The sequence below is a fragment of the Zosterops lateralis genome (genome assembly GCF_965231275.1).
Source record: "Zosterops lateralis genome assembly, chromosome: 4".
Taxonomy (NCBI): Eukaryota; Metazoa; Chordata; class Aves; order Passeriformes; family Zosteropidae; genus Zosterops; species Zosterops lateralis.
Window position 1 is genome coordinate 54367624 of NC_139765.1, and position 14324 is coordinate 54381947.

The 14324-nt window shown below is 41.5% G+C and overlaps 1 protein-coding gene across 1 annotated transcript; it reads right to left on the minus strand.

The window, feature by feature from the left end:
• Nucleotides 1-2452: 2452 nt before the first annotated feature.
• On the minus strand, nucleotides 2453-14088 carry SELENOO (selenoprotein O; the record flags this gene model as incomplete). Its single annotated transcript, XM_083859080.1, has 9 exons — nucleotides 2453-3258; nucleotides 3916-4072; nucleotides 4650-4835; nucleotides 6655-6805; nucleotides 7120-7400; nucleotides 7755-7885; nucleotides 10871-11051; nucleotides 12022-12225; nucleotides 13580-14088. 9 exons carry the CDS (start codon nucleotides 14086-14088, stop codon nucleotides 3073-3075), a joined length of 1986 nt encoding a protein of 661 aa, XP_083715206.1. The 3' UTR covers nucleotides 2453-3072.
• Between the last annotated feature and the right edge of the window lie 236 nt (nucleotides 14089-14324).

Genomic DNA, 14324 nt, shown 5'->3' on the forward strand with positions numbered 1-14324 from the left:
CATTCAGCAACTGCAGATTTGCAAGTTCATGAAGCAGAGTTAAGTGAAATCTTACCAAGTTGTGAAAGGAGTCCCATTATCACATGAGACTATCCAGAGATTCATCTCCAAGAGGCTCTCATTTCAGTTTTGTAATCTGGGTACCACTTGATTTTATGCAAGGGTACTTCAGGATATATGGTATAGCCACAGGCTAAGTCTAATTAAGTATTTCCACAGAAAGCTTTTGATAAGAAGAGTCACCACTTCATTTTGAGCACAACTCCATGGCTTTTACATAAGCAAAATATTTGACCATTAATAAATATTATTTTCAGAACCTACTGCAAATACAAGCAGTAAAAATCAAGAAGCAAATTATGAGTCAAGTATTTAGATTCCCAAATGCTATAAGCTGTACTCCTTTCTCTCTGAAGAACTAAGTGATAACATTCTAAACTGGACAAAATTTGGCTGAATTGCGCTGAACAACCTCCTGCTTCCACACTGCTCCAGGAATAAGAACAGAAGAAACTCTATCATCAAATTATGACCCACTTGCTGAAATGAGAGTGCTGGAAGAGCACAAGCATTGCACTTGGCTCTGGATCACCAGGATTCTTCAAACACAAAGCACTGATGATGTTGCATGCCCTGGGGAACAGAGCAGTTGGACTTCAGGGCGGCTGGAACACGTGAAAACCTTCCGAGTTTCTACGTGCTGGTGAATATCTATTGCACATACAACTTTACTGAGTGGCACATCAAAGCAGCCACACCAAGGGCCTGCATTAATCATTTCAACCCTGCTAGACCTCTTGCACTTGACTGACATGTAAGCAAAGAATATTTAGCAGCAAATGCCACTGTATTTGCCTTTCTCACTGTAACATTCATTTTCCCTTTTAAGGATAATTGCTAGCAAATTATTCCAAAGTATCTCCATGATTTTGGCAATACAGGTGCACAGTAATTTGGTAGTTAATTCAAATCCTTGTATGTCCAAACACACAGTTAAAATATTATTCTCCTCTATACCACTATTAACTGCCCCTGCAATTATTATCACAATGCCCTTAAAAAGACTTGATCCCTCAGGCATGGTTAAGAATCATTACTTTTTACACCATTTTGTTAAGCAAAACTTGGACAGAGCTCCTCTAAAACCCGGTTCCCTTCTGCTTCCCAACAGAAAAGATACAAACTGAGACACAAAACCAGCACAGTTACATTGATCAGTTTGGAGCAACTTCTCCCTGTTACTGCCTTGTGGACCAGGCACATTAAGAGACCACAGGTTCTGCAAGAGGATGTCTCAAGTGTACTTCAAATTGCCAACACACTTTCCCTCCCTAATGCACGTAATCCCCCCCTTAACCCAGCACTGATTTTCTGCTAAAGTTTCCATTAAATGGTTTGGTTCTAGTAACCCAAATTTAAAGGAAGGACAATCCTCAATGAAAGCCTCAAATGCCCACAAAAATGGATTATTCCCAGAAGACCTCCTTCAACTACACCATTCTTCCATGGGTTAGGTAATACACCTAGTTTGTCCTTTTCTGTAAGGACTCCAGAATTGCACAGAAAGTGCTGTGCTTGTCAGAGATCATCATTTGTCACAAATAAGTTCTCCAGCTCCAAGACAGAAAGCATGCCCTATGTCCTGTGACAGTGAGGAGGACAAACTGACTATTTGTACAGATGGCTAAGCAACAGTCCAACTGTTTGCCCTGTTCGCTGACAGCTCATATTGAGGAAGACTTAAAAAAGCCACAATTCAACCCAAGCTGATAACAAGTTTGCATGGGGGTAGCAGAAGAATTTCCTTGAGGACACATAAATTACAGTGTGAGACAGTGATCTCTTTGGAAAGAGAAGCCTTTGCATTAAACCAAACCTTTCAGGAGTCTGAACTAGTAACACAGTCCTTCAAAAAGAAGTTCGGAAAGCTAAGTAACAACTAACTACAGAACAACTTTCTTTTGATGATGTGACAATAATGGCAACCAACCTTCCCTGAAACCTCAACTGAAGTGTTTTAAATAACTTACAAGCAAGTCAGTTCCTCTTCTCCTCCCACATCCTTCATCTACCCAAGCTCAAATAGCATGGTCCTAAATGGCCAACTTCCAGCATGGTTTTCAAGGACTGTGGAACTAAATGGTGCAAGAGTAGAGAAGGAATGGAAGAACCCCACTGACCAGTGTGATGAGCAGGTACCTCACCTGCACAATTCTCAAACATGCAGACTCTCTTAGGAGCGCAGAAATAAATACAAAACAAACCTGGATCTGAGTGCTGGGGTAGTTTAAGGCTCATGCTAATGTGGCTTATGGACCCTGCCCAAGGCAATTGCACAATCTACTAAACTGCACTCCTGAGTTTAGTAGATATTTATGGGTGTTTTGTGCAAACATACTGAATAAACATCACCATCAGGCTTTCAAGTGTGAATGTATGTAAACTCCCTTAATTCTGCTCTTAAAAAAAGTTTATTGCTCCCCCCAAATTCAAACCTGCCCACATCCTCAGAAAATATATAATGATTAAATACCAATCTGAAGGTTCACAAGAAATGAACTACTTAATTAAATAAAACATAGCTTCAAACAAGCAACACTGAATATATTCCTCCATTAAAGAGGACTAAAAGTTTCTGCATAGAAAAAGCACTAAATAAATATTAAAAGTACTATTATAGTTAAGACATCAGACAAAAACAGATCAGATTCCTGACTTGTTATTTTTGTCTTCACATAACAACAACTCCATTTGGATGTTTGAAGTCCAGCCTGCCTCAACATAAAATACTGGTTTTTACTTGCAATGTAGTAAGAATAAAGGAAAAACTTTGGGTCTTTAAACATTTAGATTACTGATGTGTATGGGCTGTTGACTGTCACTGGTTTGTTCCAATGATCCACAATTGCTTCAAATTAAGCACAGCTGAAGACTGCTGCAGATGCATCCAAATGTAGTTTTGTTTCAATAACTTAATAGCACTTTGATGTTTGCCTTGCTAAATTCTTCGCTGCTGAAGGAGGATCAGTCTTCAGTTCACAGCAAAAAAACAAAACAAGGCAGTTATGAAGATCACGTAACACAGAGCTCCGAAGCCCACAGTGGAGGTTTGCTGCAATATGATTGTCTGCTTCTGGTCTCTTGAGAACAAACAGCTGCTGTAGCAGTTGCTCCCTCCTCTTCTGCACCTTCCCTTGCCTCCTGGAAACCTTCTGCTTCTTGGAATGGATGTTCTAGAAGTTTCAGTACATTTCTTACCTAGAGTGAAAACATAGCATGATTAAGAATTTAGAAAGTGAAAGCTTAACGATATGGAGAAGAACTCATGCCAAATAATGAGCAAGTATATTGTATTTAATACATAAACTCCAAACCAAATATTAAACAGATGAACAATATACACAAGATGCAAACTGTAAAATTGTACCTGGTTGAGTTTGTATCTATATGAGGCTCAGGCTCAAATAACTTGAAATGCAAATATGAAATACAAATTCTTATGTAATTTCTCAAAATAAATTTATTTTCTCATATTCTGCATGTAATGTTCCACATGCTGAAGTCCACAGGTGAAAGCTGTAAATTTTAAAAGATAACACCTTCCAGAAAGGAAGAAGAGTAAATTAATCCTCAACTGCCTCCCAGGCCACTCTCGAAACAGTAAAAGCAACTCTCTTGTCCTGAGGTCAGCCTAGAAAAGCTGGTGAAGTTCAGACTGAATTTTGATTCCATTATTTGTACTGCAGTCATTAAAATTACAGTGTCAACAAAAACAATAGAGACCTCCTGAACAGTGAATTCCCAATCCCCTTACTGCCCAAGATTCCAGACTAAATTTTGCCTGGTACAACGTCAGTCATTGACAGCACCACTACACATCCACACAAGCCTAGAGAGTAAGAGATAATAGCATACCTCTGAGAAATCCCCATTTTCAGCTGCTTCTATGGCATTCTGGGCAATATAATTTCTCAAGATGTATTTTGGATTGTTTGAATTCATGACCTTCACACGCTCATTGTTCCAGGCATCAGCGTTACCAATGCTTTCTATTTCTTTTTGCAAACGGACTCTGAAATTAAACAGGTGACAACAACTGGTTTTTACCAAGAACCACATGTAGAAGGTGACAGTACAAAAAATTAATGCTCTATTGGGGGAACTTTACAAAACAATCTCTTGCTAACATGTAAGTTTTTAGGCTTCCTGGAGATGACTTCTAGTTTTACTCTTTGATTAAGAATGCTTGCTTTCTGTATTAATACATAGACTTTTCTTTTGGAAAAAGAATTCAAAGGATGCTTAGAGGTCAGTCAGTTGTAGTAACTGAGCACTTAAAAGTTCACAACTGGAATTAAGTCTATGTCAGAATCAACATCAACATTGTTGAAGCACTTTCATACTAGATTTGATGATAGGTCATTTCTACACCCTCACGCAACCTCAAAATCTAGTAAACAATATAAAAAGATGCCCTTGAACTTTCACAGCAACAAAGACACTGATCATGGCAGTAGATAATAATCTTGAGTTGCATGCCCTCTCCATCCTCCTAATCTATATTTGAGACAGGGTAGCTTTTGTGAGACAGACACATTGTTCTCAAAATGCAGAAATATAATAGTGCTATCAATACTGGGAAACCTTACTTGTATTTCTCCAGCCATTCCTTCCAGTGTCTTTTATTTCTGCTGAGTAAATCATCTGCTGTTAACTGCTGCAGTTTAGAGAATTGTTCAATGCGTTCCAATTCTTTATTTATATTAGCTTTTGTTCCAATTAATGCAAACAGCTGAGGATTTGACTGAGCCAACATCAGCATCATTGACAGTTGTCTGGGAACAAAAAGAGCAAACACATTAGATACTAAAGTTGAGCTGCCTATCAAAAACCATCTCTTTGCAATCAAAGTAGATACAAAAACATTAACAACAAACTAGGATTTCACTAGAGAGGTTAAGTAACAGAAATTCATAATTAAAAAAACAAGTTTTATTATAAATGATCCTAATTTAACTGTTTCTTCCCCCTTCTTCAGTGTGTTTAATTCACATTCCTATGGTAAAAAAAGTGCAGACAGTAGATTTTCAAAATTACTGGTTTAGTTACACAATTCTCATCAAAACACCCTTTTGAACTATGAAAGGAATTTGGTTTAAAAATTTTCATCTTACTTAGATATCAAGATAATATAGAATTCATAGGTTTTGTTTTTGGGGTGGTGTTTTTTGTTTTGTTTTGTTTTGTTTGGGTTTTTTTGTTTTGGGTTTTTTTTTGGTGGTTTTTTGTTTGTTTTTTTTTTTTGGTTTATTTAACATCTAGGTTTTTTTGCCAGTACTCGTAAAAACCTAAATGATATGGGGAAAAACACTTCATTTAAGTCACATGAGACAACACTGTGTTTAATTTTTTAAGCTAGCCAGTCTAAATCAGACTCAGAACTGCTTCCTGCTAATAAATTCCAAACAATATCCAGACTATTTTGCTGCAAGTTTGACTAGGATTGTATCTTTTCATATTTCATTGTGTTAGCTGGTGCTGTACAATAGCTCCACCTTATTTTGCAATACAATGCTAGCTTTTATTTTTCCTGAATTAATAACTACAGCATAGCATAAAGTAAAATAAAAACCCCAAGAGTTGCAGCATATGAAAATATGAAGTGTATTCTGTATGTGACTTTCCTCTGTGAATGTATTTTTAAGCAAAAGAGAAAAGAGATATCCTGGCCTCAAAACCGACAACTCGTTATATCAAGTTATATTTTCCTACTTTCAGTCAGCAGAGATAAGCCAGGTGCTTTTATGCAGACCTGATATACACATCTGACATGCCTAGATCTATGATATCCAAGTGCTGGAATTAAAAAAGAAATCAGTCATGCACTTTACTTTAATAAAACAGTACTATTCCCCTCCAAAATGTCACATCCCTATCATGATGATTTATAGCTACTTTTGATGTTTCTCTAGTTCTGAATGCAATGTTTAAAAAATACTGTCCCATCTCTACCACACAAGCTATCCCTGTATTGTGCTATCAACACACAGCAAAAAATTTTGGAAAATTTGGTAGGTTCATTACCTTCATGGAGCACTTAAAAACAAGGCAGGGGGGGAGGGAGAAAAGTGTAACCAAAATACCTTTAATTTTTTTCCTTCTTCTCCAGAAAGTGGAACACTGCTGCAATCACTGTTATAAGCAGCAGCTGAACATGAGTTATTATTTTTCCATGCTCAGACTAGCTGGACTGCAGAACAACTGGGGCATGGACTACACCACCTGAAGTTTACCCTTAGGTGAGAACTTTGGCTATTGAAAATGACTTTTTGCTGACAGTACACTAGCAGAACACAACAGCATTGTAGTTCAAACCCGCTTCTGTAAAATACTTTCCTATCGCTTCATTATTTGGGATTCTCATTGCCCCAAGTCAGCAGAGACAGGGAAGGAAATAAAAAAAAGACCAAGCAAAAGCTCAGATAACTTTAACTTGTGAGCCAACTGCTGAAAGTCACTGCTGTATATATCATGTCTATTTAACAGTGGCATTTCCAGTCTTAAAATCAGTGAAATATTATATACCACGCAGATTTCATTATGGCTATAATAAAACTAAGAGCAAAAGCCAAAAGCATTTAAGCAGTGTCATACCTTGGATCCATCTGTGGTTTAAAAACAACTTTCAGTTCTTCCACAGAAGCACACTGACTTGTAAGCTCTTCTAAGAAATCTTCATATTTTGAAGGATCAATGTCTGCTGAGAATGAACTCAGCAAGTAAAAAATATTTGTGAAGTCTCCAGCTGAAAAAATTAATTTTATTAGTAATGCAACTAATAAATCAGCAGGAAAGCAGTTCCCATACCTCCTCCCACAGCAGTACAGGCAAATAAACTCTTGTTTCAGTGAGGGTGCAAATGTGAAATAAGGGCCCTATATAAGGCAACACACAGAGTTCACAAGAAGGTAATTATTTTCAGCCTTTTGTTCTTCTCACAGATAACAACGTAGTTGCACAAGGCTACTTTCTTTTAAGGTCAAGATATAAATTGTATTTTGATTTGATAATAGATTCTGATGGGCTATTAAATAAGCACCTTCTGTGCTGTTCACCAACCTGTGAGATGCATGGTTTCAAGCAGCTCAGACACCAGCTTACTATCTTCTTCTAATTCCAGTTGGATCAGCCCTAGTTTTTTTCTCATCTTCTGCAAATAGTGTTTCTCAAATTCTGCATCATACTCCTCTTCCAGGATGAGCTGGCTTATTTCCAAGGGCAGCTCTGGAACTAAAGCTTCAGCAAGTTTCCCCAGGTTCCACTTGCAAATCTCTGGCTGTTTGTTGTAAGCATAGCGCCCTGTATTATCAGAACCATTGCAAACATGCTCAGGGTCATACCTACAAGAGAAGAAGTAGTTAGCATTCTTCTAATTGTCTGGACACCAATACAGTGAGAAGTAGTGCTTTCATTATTTTATTCTGCTCTAGGAACTAAAAAATTTGAATGAAACCACTCCTTGATTCTTTTCCCAAAGCCGCAGGCTACAAGACCAAGCTAACAGCTTGAGACGTTGTGAACACAGTTTACAGTACATTGAAAGAAGAATTACAGGACAACTAGAACTATCTTTTTGTCATAAAGACAATTCAAAAATCTACTTCAGAGTTAAAATATTAAAGCAACCACAAACACCAGGATTGTCCAACATAGCAAGAACAAATGCACATTCCACACAGTGATGCCACACTGACCTGTCCATAAACCCAAAAGGGCCGTAGTCAATGGTTAGTCCAACTATACTCATGTTATCTGTATTCAGCACGCCATGGCAGAACCCCACACACTGCCACTCGGCGACCAATCTCGCCGTCCGTTTGGTTATCTGAAAGAAAGGACTTCTTTTCATTTTTCATCACAATGTATTTCCAATATATCCCTGTATTTCCTAGTGTGAACTGAGCAGATTCTGGCAGTATGCCATACACACAAACATCTTACAGACAGTTTGCCTCTCTCCTCCTGTCAGTAACTCCTCTGTTTCTCTGCCTCCCATTTCCATTTGCATCCTCTTCTCTCCATTCATGCTTGACTTGCCAGTCAACTGAACAGCTTTCAAATGCACTGGAGAAAGTACACTGAAATAAGATTAACTGTTTGACATCAGACTTGCATACTAGTCTAGTCATTAAACAAATATATTCTTTGCCTACTACTAACTTTAAAGAGTAACAGGCAGAGTAACAACTACATAAGCAAATGCAGTCTTTTGGTTTACCTCGTATGTAGGGGTGATTTACAGGGAAGTTAAGGGACTGATACAAAAAAACTATTCACTGCAAACAGGTTTTAGCACTGATAAGAATTTCTCTCCAAGTTCTGAGAGTGGAAATAAAGCTACGAGATTAAATAAAAATATTGCAAGAATGACAATTTTATTTAAATGCAATTCTTCACCAAATACATGCTTCATCAGAAATTTTCCACTGCTTAACTGGGAGCTATTTTTATGGAATTGACTAAAATCACTGCATGTGCACCATGCTTCAAATAAATAGTATAATATTTTAAAGCAGTCCTAGTTACTTAAATACATTAACCCACTTGCCAACTACAACACTAAAAATCTAAAACTCAGGAAGCTAACATGGTTTTTAAATAAAACTAGCTGCAAATACTTTACTGTACAAAGTAAATACAATTGCTGTAAGTAAAAATTTTGCATAGCCATTAGCTAAAACTTTTAAATCAAATAACTTTCATAAATAAAATCATTCTTCTTCCCAAATAGCTAACAATGCACAGAAATTCAAAATAACTATTTGCTCCATGCTGCAGTGTAAGTGTATTTCACTAAGGTTCAAAAAACAATCTACTGATTGTTTCATTAGATGTTTCTATGCCTTTATGCTCAAATCCGGAATTTTTCCACTTTTTTTTATTTAAAAAACATACACGGTCAAGTAAAGAAGAAAAATTAGACAAATCTTGCCCTGACAGGAAGTGAAAATCACAAATGATGCATGGAACAGAACCTTTGGGTTCATCTTGATATCCCACACTTTTAATTTTTGCAATATTCTCATGGTAAGTACTTTAGTCATTTTTCCTGAATGCTGGTTCATGGGGCAGCTGGGAGCCAGCAGCCAGCTACATGTGTCCAAAACTGATTACCTAGGCCATGAACCAGTAAGAGAGGCACACCCTGCACAATGGCTCTGTGCCAGAAAAATGTAAAACTTAAAAATGACAAAATCCTGGCCACCAGAGTTGGGATGAAAGGACTCCAGTGGCAAGGCAGTCCTTGTACAGATGCATCACACACCACCAGCGTTCTGGTAAAAAGAAATCCTCCTGATGAGAGTGCCCAAAAGCAACTAAAGCTTGAGTGCCACTCAAAGATGGGTATATCGATGATGAACAGACAGTTCTGTGTGTTTCACCTTTATTATTTTTGATCAACATTTTACTACAGCTAGCCACACTAGAAGGCAAGTATGGTGTGTGTATATATAAGACTGTCAGCTGAAGGACATGCTCACTTAAATCTAAACAATAGCTACAAATTATTTGAGAAGTACAGATAATGATGCTTTTAGACAGTGCTGTGAAATGCAATCACCTGCACATTATTCTCCATTTCCTCCACAGTGCAGAAAGAATGATAGAACAAGACAGAGTTGAACTGACAGCAGTTCCCTGCTAATGGATGTATTTGCTCAATTAGAGAATGGACTGGGGTGATTTTCAGGTGGAGAAAAGTCTGGAAAGTCTCCACTAGGAATGAAAGAAAACATGAGGAGGCAATGATAGCACAGACATGGAGTGTGGACAGGCAGTGGCACGAGGAGCACAACAAATAAAAAATGGATCTGGAGGAAACGAGAAAAGGATGACAGGAATAGGGGTGGGGGGAAGGAGAAGGAAACCAGTAGTAACTGGGCCAGGAAAAGCAGCCAAAAGCAGAAAGAGGCAGGACTGGGCACACACACACATATCCACAAAGATTCCCAAGTCCCATCCGGAAGTAAACATGCCATCAGCTGCAGAGCTGGAAACACAGAGTGAGTGACAAGCCCCAGCTCTCCTCATCAACCCCAATTGCTCACACACAAAGGGTTTGTCCAGCAGAGTTAAACTCCTTGGAATATAGTGGTGAACTGAGTCACAGTTTGCTTTGAAGAACTAATGCAAGTATGTACAGGTTGTGGTAAAGAAAAAAAAAGGGCGAGAAACCAAACCATAGAATGTCAGCTATTAAGTCTGGCTTTTGACCTCTTACTGGTCTGTTATGAAAGTGCATCATGCTGCAGCTGCTCCCTCATCATTCCTATGCCAGATCATTTCAGACTGCAAAGCATCACAGCAGCTTTTAGATAGACTAGTTAAGTATTAGACACTGGTATTTTTACTGTTTGCTGGCTAGTTATAAGAGTGCTCAACTGCCTTAAACATTCCAGTTCTAAGGCCTGAAGTTAAAACTGTAATTTGGAAAATGAGACTCAGCATTCTCAGTATTTTACAAAACAGTGTCTTGCAAGTGATGTCTCAGCACCACCAACTCATCATCTGACAGTCAGAGCCTCCCTCTCACAGTCTAAGACAGTCCCAGCAACTGGAGACAAGCCTTGGGAAGCTCCCCCAAAGCAGGGAAATCATGATTTACCATTAGGAAGGTTAAACTGTTTTCACTGGTTAGATCAATATCAACACTGCTTTCAATCAATAAGCAGGTCTACCGAGTGCTTTCTTCAAAGAAGAGTTCAGACAAGTGAATGATACAAAGTATTCACTGACTCCAGTCATCTGTGTTTGCAGGTGAACTTCCTAAAGAAATATGGATTTATGAAGAGAATCTGATCTTCCTTACCTCTTTGAAGAAAGCAGCATTCCTCTCAATAGTGTTGTCTGAATGAGCCTCCTGGATTTCTGGGTAGAAAGTGCCGATCACGTAATCGAGCATCTGTATTCGAATGTCATTTCGGTTAACGCTGGGACCCTTGCGGCCAGTGTACTCATCAGGGGGCTTAAAAATTTCAAAAGAGCCAAATCTGTTTCAAAATAAAAACATGTTTTAGAATTATCTGATACTATTAAGATAATTCGATATTGCATGGAATAAAAACATTTCCTGTTGTTGCAATAACAGCACATCTCTTAAGACCAATTCTTCAGGTGACTGAGAGAAAAGACCTGCAAGATCCCTACACTGAAGGTGGTGAGGCTCAGTGACTTGGTGAAAGGAAGCTCCTACATCCAAGATGTGACTGAACTGACCAACCCTGCCAGTACTGAACACCAGCTCATTAGAGTTTCTTACAGCTTCTACTGAAAAAAAATTACCCTGCAAGTATGTAGAAGTTGGACTTATTTTAAATATTAGACTGTACATCAAGAACACCAGATATATTTTCCAGATATGTAAACACACAGGAACACACACAAATGTACACATACATATGAAATTGTATATTCCTTATACCTCACCTTCCTCTAATATTCTGTAACCTAAGAGGAAGCAACGCAACTTCCTGAAATGCCTAACAGTTTCTGCTGGAGCAGGAACATCACACACTTCTTAAGCTTTGGGAAAGTGCACCCAAACTTTCACAGTACTACATTAGAACTGAAATTAAGGACAGAGCTATGATCTACCACCACTACTATTATTACTATTAAAAAAAATTAAAATATATTAAAATATATATATATTCTGTGTAGGAATAAACATGAAAAATGTCTTCTCCTAAGTCTGCAGAACTTGCTTCTTCTTTCTACCAGGCCAGCATCCCTAGTATTTATTTGTCTCAGTGCAAGGACAGCAGCCCATCCCATCTGCTGAGCAAGAAAAGCAGCTTCCTACAGTCCTGCAGAAGAAGTTCCAAGCCTCCAGAACAAGAAACATACAAATGGTGCCACGAGGGAAACACACTTAAAATGGTATTTTAAAGAAGGTTAGTTTTAAAGGAAAAAAAAAAAAAAAACAAAACAACAAAATCTACCAACAAAATAGGCTCCTACCTTATAAATGTAGAGGCTATTCTCAGAACAACTGTACATCTTTCATTTTTTGGATTCCCATCATAAAATACATCCCGAACGACTTTGGAGTCAGATGTGACACAGGTGCCAGCCCGTGTTGTGGGTATTCCCAGGTGGAACATGGCCTCGCTGCACAGGAACTCCCGGATGCTCGACCGCAGGACCTTCCGGCCGTCAGCCTGCCTGCAGCGAGAACACACGGAGGGGTTTAGGCTATTGAGGCAGCAACTCCTGTGTCCTCCGGAGCAGCAGAGAAATAAAAGCCTAAAAGTAGCACACTCTGTCCACGGTCACACAAAAAAGGAGTGGCACATGTGAAAAGAAGAGCAAGACCTTCAAACTTCTGTTAAAGTTCAATTAGATGGACACAACAATTTGCAATGAAGAGCAAACATATCAGAATAAACCTTCCAGGTACACATATCCCTTCTAATCATTAACTGTGTTGGTTTTATTGACGCAATAGTCTTTCAAAAAAATTTAAAAATTTGGATAGCTATAGTTGTTTTGTTGTATATCAAGTCAATGTTTTCCTCTTAATTAAGTGAAATATAATGAAAAATATTATTTTGAATCTTTCTGGGTAAGCAATCAAGAAATGGGGTCCTAAATATAACCCTGCACAACAGCCTCACCAAAAAACCCCAAACCACCTAAACAGACAGATAACAAAGTAGCTTATTTATTAGATACTAAACAAATGGAACAGACACAGGTGGTTCTCAGCCCACACCCCCAGCACTTCCAAAACCACAGGCAAACAGGAGAGTTGTCCAGGGCAGACCTACAAAGCTACCACCATATTTGGGATTTTCACTGTGATTTCCTTAACCCTCACAGACCTGAAGAAGGCCTTCAGAAGCCTACATTCACATACATGAAACTAAGGTGTTACCGAGCCTGGGTAGAGCTGGGACAGAAAACAGGGGAAATGCAAGCAGGAAAAATCATCTGAAATGTTTAAAGTATTTAAAGGCTAATGTGACTAACAAAGATACCCATCCCCTGCAGGGATTTGGTCAGTACGCCGTTTTGGGGACTTGCCCACTATTCCCTGGAAGGAGTGGGGAGAAGGACCAGCAGCACAACCAAATATCCGTATTTAAATACCATCTGTGTGGGCAGTAATTACACACGGCTCTCCCCACGGTCTGCATCCTCCCAAAGGGGGAACCCGCACAGGAGGATAACCGGAGACAGAAGGAACGCCACCCGAGCAGATGCAGTTACACTCTTGTTCTCCACCGGGAAATCTTGCCACCAGCTGATGTGGCATTTAAGCATTACACTCGCTGATGCCAAAGTTGAACAAAACCCAAATAACCACGAGGGCTGAAGAGCTGACCTTTGCCTGAGGGGCCGATCCTCGGCCCGGCTCCGGCCCCTCGCTAACGCGGCCCCCAGTCCGTCCCGTCCCGTCCCGTCCCGTCCCCCCGCGGGCCCGGCCCGGCCCGTCCCCCGGGCGCTGCTCCCCCCGAGCCCGGCCCAGCCCGACCCGGCCCGCCCCGGAGCCCCGGCCTCGTCCCCCGGGCCTCACCGGGAGAAGGGGGTGACGCCGGCGCCTTTGAGCTGGATCTCCCAGCGCTCGCCCCGCGGGCCCAGCACCTCGCCCAGGTAGATGGCGGCGCCGTCGCCCAGCTGCCCCGCGAAGCTGCCGAACTGGTGCCCGCAGTAGCAGTGGGCCGCGGGCTCGGCGCCCGGCGGGAGGCGGTTCCCGCTGAACACCAGCGCGGCCTCGGCCTCCGCCGCCGCCGGGTCGGCCGCGGGCGCCTCCAGCCCCAGCAGCGCCAGCGCGGGCAGCGACATGGCCACGAGCCGCGGGCTCTGCAGCGGGCTGGGCCGCACCCGGGCGAAGCAGGCGCCGGGCACGGTCCGCGGGCCGCGCTCCTCCGAGGCGTCCACGGGCAGCGAGCGCAGGGCCAGGTTGTCGAAGCGCAGCGCGCCCAGCCAGCCCCCGCCGCCCTCCGCGCCCTGCATCCCCGGGCCCGACGCCGCCCGCAGCAGCCGCGGGGGAAAACGGCGGGCGCCGCGCAGCGCAGAGGCCATGGGCCGGGGCGGGGCCGGGCAGGGGACACCCCGCCCAGGGGACACCCCGCCCATGGGGACACCCCGCCCAGGGGACACCCGCCCGGGGAGCGGGGGCCGGGAGAGCGGCCAGGAGCGGGCGGATGAGGGCGGGCCTCGGGCGGGCAGGGTCAGCTCAGCTCAGCTCGGCTCGGCTCAGCTCGGCTCAGCTCAGCTCAGCGCGCTCCAAGGCCCTGCGAGGGGCGGCCTGAGGCAGC